Here is a 10,658-nt window from a genome sequence, read left to right as displayed (position 1 = left end):
AAGCAGATACTACCCCCAGGGATAAAGGAGAGTGAACAAGGAAGGAACTTAGAAACTTAAAAATTGCCTTCCCACTAGGCTGAGATTTAAACCTTTGAGTAGAGGTCTGGCTGCTATAGGAACAGGCAACCAACTTGTGGCAAAGAAACTTGCCAGAGGGTGCTGGATGGTGCTGAACCATGAAGGCTATATTTACGTTTGCAAAGCCCAAGGGCGTGAGCCAAGAGTAAACTGTGGCGGTGCTTTGGTAACTGAGGATGGCCCTCACACAGCCAGGAAAAAAGCACCTCAGTAGAAGAAAGAAAGGCCCCTTCTTCCCACTCTGGCCTTGCGGTGTCTCTCCAGTGCCCTCATTTGGGAAGCCTAACCTCAAGCTCCCTGGCAAAGGAGAGGAGGCTGTGGTGTCTCTAGTATCAAAGCAGGGCAAAGATGGGTTGACTTGGAGCTGAAAGGTAATAAACTAGTAACTGCCACATACTAATAATTAATTTTTAAAATAGAAAACTATCTTTAATTTCTTAAATAAGGACTTTAACATTCCTCTGAACCAGCTTCATGGTCCTTCTTAGATGTCAGTACTAGCATTTCAGTGCCACAGGCTTTTTGAACCCAGTTTTTACAAACATTTTTGGTTGCTTGCTTACTTTATATTTCTTAAACAATCAAGACTTACGTAGGTTTACCAACACATTTTACAGATTTCTTTGCTCTCCATTGTTTCCCACATGCCACTTCTGCCTTAATGTTACATTTTCCTTCTTGCTGAAATACATCTAGTGGCCATTTTTCAGTTGGTATTCCCATGTGCTTCATATTTTTAAAATTGTTTTTGTTTTTATAATTTTTGCCTGTGAGCTTCCCTTTAGTGGGAATTATCTGCTACAGTGGTCCAACATGTGCCCTAGGTGGGCATGACAACCCTAAGGGCTAATTTTGTGGTTGCCTCTGTCAGGGCTTCACATGGTTGCAGGTTCTAAACCAATTTTCACATTAGTTTCCAGGTGTGGAGGTTTCCACACCAAGTCAACTGTGTGTAACTTCAGACCCCGTGGTCCTGTAGGAGAGAGTAGGTGATTGTTTCCACCCACTGCTGACAACCAACTGCTTGTCCTCATTGGCAGCAAAGGCATTTTCTGATGACAAAACTTTTCAGGCTCCTGTGCCTTACATAGTAGCTTTGCCTTCTCTCTGGTGTGTGCTAAAATTCTGGTTCTCTTCAAAACACCCCCTTCAACTCCTATACCCTGCTGTAGACTTTCTCTTTGGATCATCACCAGAACTTCACCTGTGTTACTTTTTTTTTTTTTTTTTTTGCGGTACGCGGGCCTCTCACTGTTGTGGCCTCTCCTGTTGCGGAGCACAGGCTCCGGACATGCAGGCTCAGCGGCCATGGCTCACGGGCCCAGCCGCTCTGCAGCATGTGGGATCTTCCCGGACCGGGGCACGAACCCGCGTCCCCTGCATCGGCAGGTGGACCCCCAACCACTGCACCACCAGGGAAGCCCTACCTGTGTTACTTTTTAATCAACCATGTTTAAAATAAATGTCGTTCATGGTTTAACGAGGTTTTCTATGTGTTTGGAAGAGGACGGATGGGTTTTCACTTGTCTGCTTTGTCTGCCATCTTGCTCAGTAGTTGCTTTAGGGTTGCTGATATTCAGGACGTGACATATGATACATTCCCTCTACTCCTCTGGCACTTTATCATTTTCAAGCAACTTGTCTGTTTAGTGAACATTACAATGCCACTGTGAGGTAGATAGGACAGGCATCACTTGTCCCATTTTATTATGAGAATTTGTCACTCAAAACAGCAGAAACAAATTTTATTACACGTCGGCCACGTACTTAGCATAGCCTTGGATGATGGGGGTGAAAATCAATTCAAGTAGCTTCTAGGTCAATTGGAGAGTAAACAGAAACATTAAATACCAGTCACAGTACAGGTAGTTGATTAGCATATGACCTTAGTAGATATTTAATAAACATTTTTAAAAATTAAATGTTACATGGCAAGGATTTGCTAAAATGAAAAATGTACAGTGTTGATAGTAGATGCCCTAGATCAGGGGTCCCCAACCCCCGGGCCATGGACCGATACTGGTCCGTGGCATGTGAGAAACCGGGTTGCACAGCAGGAGGTGAGCGGCAGGTGAGCGAGCGAAGCTTCATCTGTATTTACAGCTGCTCCCCATCGCTCGCATTACCACATGAGCTCCGCCTCCTGTCAGATCAGCGGCAGCATTAGATTCTCATAGGAGCGCGAACCCTACTGTGAACTGCGAAGGATGTAGGTTGCACGCTCCTTATGAGAATCTAATGCCTGATGATCTGAGTGGAGCTGAGGTGGTGATGCTAGTGCTGGGGAGCGGCTGCAAATACAGACTATCATTAGAGAGAGGTTTGACTGCACAGAGACCATAATAAATCAGTTGCTTTCAGACTCGTATCAAAACCCTATCAGTTGGGTATAAAATGGTAATTCACTATTGTTTAGATGTACATTTCTCTGATTACTTAGTGCAGTCAAGGCATCTTTTCATGTGTAGCCTGCATTCAGATTTCTCTTCTATGAATTGCCTGTTGTGAAAAATATCTTCAGAGTGACCCTTAGCTTCTTCTACAACGTGAGGAAATTATAATGAGGGTATAAAAATGTTAAGGACTGCTGCTAACCAATGACTGAGTTTTTAAATACTTGGCCAGGATAAGAGTAGTCTCTCTTATTTTTGTAAAGCTATGATGCATTCTCCACCCCACTGCAATCTGATTTGTTCTTCTGCTAACTATTTCTTTTTAAAATGGAGCATTAAATGTAAACCAGCCCTTTCTATTTTGGTCAAGGTCTAAAAACATCCATTTAGAAATATGAATACAATAAACCTGACATTTGCAACAACAACAACAAAAAACCCTATCAGTGAGTGGCAAGTGAAAACAAGCTCAGGGTCCCACTGATTCTGCATTATGGTGAGTTGTATAATTATTTCATTATATATTACAGTGTAATAATAATAGAAATAAAGTGCACAATAAATATAATGTGCTTGAATCATCCCCAAACCATTCCCTTCCCCGCCCCAGTCTGTGGAAAAATTATCTTCTACGAAACCGGTCCCTGGTGCCAAAAAAGTTGGGGACCGCTGCCCTAGGTAGGGGGGAGAGGCCCTGTCAGTGTGGGGTGGCTTAATGGAGGAGGTGGGTTTGACATAGGCCTCTAAGAGGTAAGTAGGATTAGTAGACAGGATATATATGGACTGTTCTGGAACAGAGCATCTGCACATGAATAAGGTAGCAGAAAACTGGAGACCTGATTATGTTAGGTCTGAAACACAAGGAGTGGGCTTGAATTTTGTAGAAAGCAGGAAATAATAATTTATAAGTGAGAGTAAAATGACAAAAACTTTGTTTTAAGATGTTACCATTCTTCAGAAAAGTGGCAGTGAAAGCAGTGGTAGGGAGAGGAAACTGATGGCAGGGGGTACTGCCTGCGTAGATAAGTGAAGAGGATGTGACTCGACAACAGCTCTAGGAGCGTGAGAAAGGACAAGAATATGTGGTTTTATAAAGTCTGAAATGCAGAAGAGGCACTTGTTTAAATATACAATTTACATATTTTGCTTTTAACATGTTGTTTAGGTGAACTAGCCCTCTCTTAGAAGAGTGGAGCAGAATTCCCAAACCTATCTGAGAGAGATACAGAAAGCCCCTTGTTCTCTGGCACTGACACTCGGCAGCAGCCTCCAGTGCTCTATGGGAGTGCAGACGTAGACCTGGGTTTAAAACTTTTCTTACATTTTCCTATGGAAATAATGCCAAATGCTGGAGTTTGGTCCCAGGCCATCCCATACTGGAGTACTATCACTAACATTGTTGCCATCAGGAAAGTACATTTTAGTTCCAAATCAGATACATGAACGAACCTCCAGGCAGAGAAGTACCAGAGGTGGCAGCCAGCAGGGCTTAGATAGAGTTAGCTCTTGGCACTTTTTGGTGGATCACTTTTTAGTCCCATAAAAGAAGCCTCCTCCCTTGGTCAGTCACTGCCCAGGAATACTGATAGCTGCTTCACAAACAGACCTCCCTCACCCTCTGTGTCTGAGACAGGACCCTTTTGGTGCATACATTCACGCGAGTCCTATGTCAGTGAAAATTCACCACTGAGGTTCTGATAATTTGTTAGGCACAAATACGCTGCTTGTTTATGGATTTAAACAATTAAATCCAATCAAGAAAGAGTAGTTCTTGCTTTTACATGTGTTTACCTCTTCCTAATACTATCCAGTCATGCAGTTATACTGCACACAAGAATGTGTGTGTGTGTGTGTGTGTGTGTGTGTATGTATATGTATGTATTTTTTTCAAATGGCTGTTCTGATTTAAGTTACAAAATATACATATATACACATTTAAAAAATAAAGATGTTGTTGTTCATCATCAACTTCTGGGCTGGCCATCTCGAGTCAGCTCATACCTGTAAGATAGTTGAGTTTGGACTTGTGTTAGTATTGAGAGTGTGCTGTGGCAACATCAGGACAGGTGGCCTAATCTACCCTACCTGGGCCTCTGTGGGACCAGCAGAACTCACCTCTGTAAGTTGGCTGGCCAGGGTTAAGACTAGGGCTTACAGAGGTCCTTTAGGTAAGTGAAATCTGTAGGCAGTAAAGCCTTAAGGTGATAATGTCTCCTTTATAAACAAAGGAGCTGATATGTACTGAAAAGGGAAGAACTTTGGAGAGAGAATATGGGCAACTGTCTGAGACAATGTCTTGAGTAGCAAATTTAATTTGATCAAATGAAAGGGCTTACTTACCACTGTGAGAAGCCCTTATTCAGATCTTCTTTTGATAAGTCAATCAGTACCTAAACAAACACAAATAATCAGTTCCCTTCCCCAAAACTGCATTAAATGGAAACATATTGGGATAAATGAAATTGATCATAAAAAGGGCCTCCTTGAGTTCTGAGCAGGAGCTCTTTTTCCTTTGGATTTCAATACAGAACCTCTCCAGAGGGACAGTACTGACACTGACCTCAGTGTCCTGGGAAGAGGTGAATTGCTGTTTGCAGTTGTACCTCAGGAATTTATTTATGCATGTTTTAGAGAGAACAGCTTGCCTTTACTCATGAACTGATACAGAACTTTAAGCAAGACACCATAGTTTCCTCAGTAGTAAAAATGGGGATATCATCACCTACTTCACAGAAGTGGGCTTTTAAAAATGAGTATAAGAGGTGTTTATTAAAATACAACAACTACAGAGTGTACAAATATTCTTTTTTGTCTCTCCTTGGCATCTTCCTGAGGATTATATTTCCTTTACTTCTAACTTTAAGTAAAATCCCATTCACCACAAAAATCTTGACATAATGAGATCCAAGCTTCACACAATGCTGTATTTATCAAAACAATACTTAATTCCATAGTAGAAGTTCAAATACTTGTGTAGCGATGTACTTGGATATTCAAGTTTGTTAAAATAGGGTTTATTATATTAATTTATATACTTCAGTTTCAAGAGTATTTTTTAAAAAGACACAAAACAAAAAGCCTCCCAATGAGGCTATACCTTCCTTGAAGTCAGTTCTGGTAATAGCCAGATGATCCCATCAGAATTTCTGCAAGGGTGTGTTCCACCAGTGAACTCCAGTTAGCCAACAGGAGGGAAAGAATGACAAAAGTCCCTTTTGTACTTACTTTTCCTAGCTCCTTCCTTCTGTGTGAGCCAAGTGGCCTACTGTTTTTCACTGCGATGTCTAGTGACCTCTTCTTTACTTCATCCAAGGGAACAAAAAATTCAAATCTTTAAGGAGCAAAAAGTCAGGAAATGCGATTTATATATTTTAATCATTTTCACTGAAAATCTCAAGTGTTTCATCTGTTTGCCTACCTTTAAAACAGAAGATATAGACTATAGAGAAGAGCATCTAGAACAGTACTGGCTTACAGCAGATACTCAGTGCATCATTATGATAGATAATCACTGTCCTGTGTTATATTCACAAACCTTGGAAGTGTCAAGAGGCTGTTTGCTTCTCTGAGAAGTTCCTTGAACTATTGTGCTTTGGGGTTTGCTTCTTTCCTTCTCTGACTCTACTCTGGTTGTCACTCTTTCGGCTGCCCCTTCTCTCTCAGAACAGTGCCAGCTAAGGGCTAGGATGCTGAATAATTAGGTTTGCTGGAATTGCATGGAAAACAGTGGTCTTTTCCCACTTACGCCTGTGGAGTAAGGCAGAGGAATCTTAGTATACAAGCTTTGTCGTGTACTCATAAGATGCCTCTGGACTCCTTACATTTCTGGTTTTAAAAAAAAAAAAGTCTTCAAATTTTTTTAATTGAGTGAAAGATTCTTTAAATTCTATAGTGCTTCACACTTTTGAAAAGTTTGACACACATGATTCAATATAATCCCATAATAGCTTTTAATTTTTTAAATTGAGATATAAGTGACATAGCATTATTGGTTTCATGTTTACCATAATGATGTGATTTGGATATGTTGTGAAATGATCAGTCTAATTAACATCTATCGCCATACATAGTTACAAAAAAATTTTTTTCTTGTGATGAGAACTTTCAAGATCCACTCTCCTAGCTACTTTCAAGTATGTAATACAGTATTATTAACTATAGTCACCATGCTGTACATTATAACTCCATGAATATTCATTTTATAACTGGAAATTTGTACCTTTTGACCAGTCATCTATTTTACACACACCCCAACCGCCAACTCTGGCAACCACCAATATGTTCTCTATATCCATAAGCTTGGGTTTTGTTGTTTGGTTGGTTTTTGGCATTTTTAGATTCCACATATAAGTGAGATCGTAAGTAATTATCTTTTTCTGCCTTATTTAACTTAGCATAATGCCCTCAAGGTCTATCCATGTTGTTTCAAATGGCAAGATTTCATTCTTTTTCATGAGTAAATAATATTCTATGGTATATATATATATATATATATATATATATATATATATATACACACATATATATACATATATATACATATATACATATATATACACACACACACACACACACACACACACACACACACACAGACCACATTTTAAAAAATCCATTCATCCATCAGTGGACATTTAGGTTGTTTCCATGTCTTGGCTATTGTAAATAATGCCACAGTGAACATGGGGGTACATATATCATTTTGAATTAGTGTTGTTTTATTTGGATAAATACCCAGAAATGGAATTGCTGCATTGTATGGTAGTTCTATTTTTGATTTTTTGAGGAACGTCCATGCTGTTTTCCATAGCAGCTGCCCCAATTTACGTTCCCACCAGCTGTGCCTAAGGGTTCCCTTTTCTCCACATCCTCACCAACACTTGTTATTTCTTTTTGATAATAGCCATTCTGACAGGTGTGAGGTGATATTTCATTGTGGTTTTGATTTGCATTTCCCTGATGATTAATGATGTTGAGCATCTTTTCATATACCTACTGACCAATTGTATGTCTTCTTTGGAACAATGTCTATTCAGAGCCTCTGCCCATTTTTTAATCAGATTGTTTGATTTTTTTGCTATTGAGTTCTATGAGTTCTTTGTAGATTTTGGATATTAACTACTTTTCCAATATATTATCTGAAAGTATGTTCTTCCATTCGGTAGGTTGTCTTTTTTTTTTTTTTTTTTTTTGCGGTACGCGGGCCTCTCACTGTTGTGGCCTCTCCCGTTGCGGAGCACAGGCTCCGTACGCGCAGGCTCAGCAGCCATGGCTCACGGGCCCAGCTGCTCCGCGGCATGTGGGATCTTCCCGGACCAGGGCACGAACCCGTGTCCCCTGCATCGGCAGGTGGACTCTCAACCACTGCGCCACCAGGGAAGCCCCGGTAGGTTGTCTTTTCATTTTGTTGATGGTTTCCTTTGCTGTTCAGAAGCCTTTTAGTTTAATGTAGTCTCATGTAGTCTCACTTGTTTATTTTTGCTTTAGTCGCCTTTGGTTTTGGTGTCAAATCCAAAAAACCATTGCCAAGACTGATGTCAATGAGCTTAACCCACCTATGTTCACTTCTAAGAGTTTCAGAGTTTCAGCTCTTACTTTCAAGTCTTTAGTCCATTTTGAGTTAATTTTTGTGTCTAGTATAAGATAGTGGTTGAATTTTATTCTGTTGCATGTGGCTGTCCAATTTTCCTAACACCACTTATTGAAGAGACTGTGCTTTCCCCCATTATACATTCTTGGCTCCTTTGCCATAAGTTAATCAGCTATACATGTGTGGACAAAAGCAATCTACAGATTCAATGCAATCAAAATTCCAATGGCATTTGTCACAGAAATAGAACAAACAATCCTAAAATTTGCATGGCACCACCAAAGAGCCAAAGTAATCTTGAGAAAGATGAACAAAGCTGGAGGCATCATGCTCCCTGATGCCTCCAGGCATCAAACTATATTACAAAGTTATAATAATCAAAACAGTATGGTTCTGGCATAAAAAGAGACAGATCAATGGGACCGAATAGACAGCTCAGAAATAATAATGTTTAACATTATTAATTCTTCCAGTTCATGAGCATGATATACTTTTCCATCTGTTTGTGTTGTCTTCGATTTCTTTCATCAGCGTCTTACAGTTTTCAGAGCACAGGTCTCTTACCTCCTCAGTTAGATTTACTCCTAGATATTTTATTTTTGATGCAATTATAAATGGATTTTCTTAATTTCTCTGATAGTTTGTTGTTAGTGTATAGAAATGCAACAGATTTCTGTATATTAATTTTGTATCCTGCAATGTTACTGAATTCATTTATTAGTTCTAATAGGTTTTTGGTGACATCTTTAGCATTTTCTTTATAAAGCATCATGTCATCTTTAAACAGTGACAGTTTTACTTCTCTCTTTGGATTCCTTTTTTTTTTTTTCCCTTGTCTGATTGCTGTGGCTAGGACTTCCAATACTATGTTTAAACCTGGTAAGAGTGGGCATCCTTGTCTGAGGGTAGTGCTTGTCTTGTAAAATGAGTTTTGCAACTGTTCCCTTTTCTATATTTTGGAAGAGTCTGGGGATGGCTGGTGTTAATTCTTCTCTGAATATTTGGTAGAATTCACTAGTGAAGTTGTGTGGTCCTGGACCTGTTTGTTGGGAGATTTTTGATTATTGATTCAAACTTCTTACTAGTAATCAGTCTGTTCAGATTTTCTTTTTCTTCATTATACAGTCTTGGTAGGTTGTATCTTTCTAGGAATATATCCTTTTCTTCTAGGTTATCTAATTTGTTGGCATATAACTATTCATAGTAGTCTCTTATCCTTTGTATTTCTGTGGTATCAATTTTACAGTTCCTCTTTCCTCTTTTATGTCCTCTTTTTTTCTTGGTGAGTCTAGCTAAAGGTTTATCAATTTTGTTTATCTTTTCAAAGAACCAGCTCTAAGTTTCATTGATTTTTTTTCTATTGTCTTTTTAGTCTGTATTTCCATTCTGAACTTTATTTCCTTCCTTCTGCTGACTTTGGACTTTATTCTTCTTTTTCTAATTCCTTGAGGTGTAAAGTTAGGTTGTTTATTTGAGATTTTTCTTATTTCTTACTTTTCTTGTTTATGATATATGCATTTATTGCTATGAAATTCCTTCTTAGAACTGCTTTTGCTGCATCTCATAAATTTTGTTATGTTACATTTCCATTTTCTTTGTCTGAAGGTGTTTTTTGATTTCTCTTGATTTCTTGATATGATTTCAATCTTCTTAAATTTATTAAGACTTGTTTGTGGCAGCCTAGTATATGATCTATCCTGGAGAATGTTCTATGTGCACTTGAGAAGAATGTGTATTCTGCTGCTTTGGGATGGACTGTTCTTTGTATATCTGTTAAGTTCATCTGGTCTAACATGTCATATACAGCTAATGCTTCCTTATTGAATTTGTCTGGATAATCTATCCTTTGATGAAAGTAGGGTATTAAAGTACCCTACTATTATTATTTTATTGCTGTCTATGTCTCCCTTTAGGTCTGTGAATATTTGCTTTATGTATTTAGGTGCTCTTATGTTGGGTACATAAATATTTACAAATACTATATCCTCTTGTTGGATTGACCCCTTTATCATTATGTAATGCCCTTGTCTTTTATTACAGTCTTTGTTTTAAAGTCTGTTTTGTCTAATATAAGTATAGCAACACCCTGGCTTTCTTTCAGTTTTTATTTGCGTGGAATATCTTTTTCCATCCTTCACTTTCTGTCTGTGTGCATCTTTCAATCTGAAGTGAGTCTCTTGTAGGCAGCATGTAGATGGGTCTTGTTTTTTTTTTTTTTAAATCCACTTAGCCACTCTCTTTTGATTGGAGAATTAGTCCATTTACATTTAAAGTAATTATTGACAGGTATGTACTTATTGCTATTTTATTAATTTTTTACTGGCTGTTTTGTAGATCCTCTCTGTTCCTTTTTTCTTCTCTTGCTCCCTTTGTGGTTTGATGACTAGTGGTATGCTTAGGTTCCTTTTTCTTTATCATTTGTGTACCTACTATAGGTTTTTGCTTTGTGCTTACCATTATGCTTACATATGACAACTTCCAACAGTCTATTTTAAGTTGGTAACTTAAGTGTGAATGCATTTTAGGGGCTTCCCTGGTGGCACAGTGGTTAAGAATCCACCTGCCAATGCAGGGGACACAGGTTTGAGCCCTGG

General features: G+C 38.8%; 1 protein-coding gene across 1 annotated transcript in view; it reads right to left on the bottom strand.

Annotated features, from left to right (window-relative positions):
* Positions 1 to 1,761: 1,761 nt before the first annotated feature.
* The window catches only part of ESYT3 (extended synaptotagmin 3), a 57,580-nt gene continuing 48,683 nt past the window's right edge, over positions 1,762 to 10,658 (bottom strand). Inside the window, exons 21-23 of the mRNA XM_060010054.1 lie at positions 5,700 to 5,805; positions 4,815 to 4,864; positions 1,762 to 4,475 (exon numbers count right to left, since the gene is read on the bottom strand). Coding sequence (XP_059866037.1) covers positions 4,439 to 4,475; positions 4,815 to 4,864; positions 5,700 to 5,805 — 193 coding nt within the window. The 3' untranslated portion in view covers positions 1,762 to 4,438. The remainder of the gene's footprint in view (positions 4,476 to 4,814; positions 4,865 to 5,699; positions 5,806 to 10,658) is intronic.

This window comes from Delphinus delphis, chromosome 4 (assembly GCF_949987515.2).
Source record: "Delphinus delphis chromosome 4, mDelDel1.2, whole genome shotgun sequence".
Taxonomy (NCBI): Eukaryota; Metazoa; Chordata; class Mammalia; order Artiodactyla; family Delphinidae; genus Delphinus; species Delphinus delphis.
Note: the sequence above shows the minus strand (reverse complement) of the source record. Positions and strands in the feature narration are given on the sequence as shown.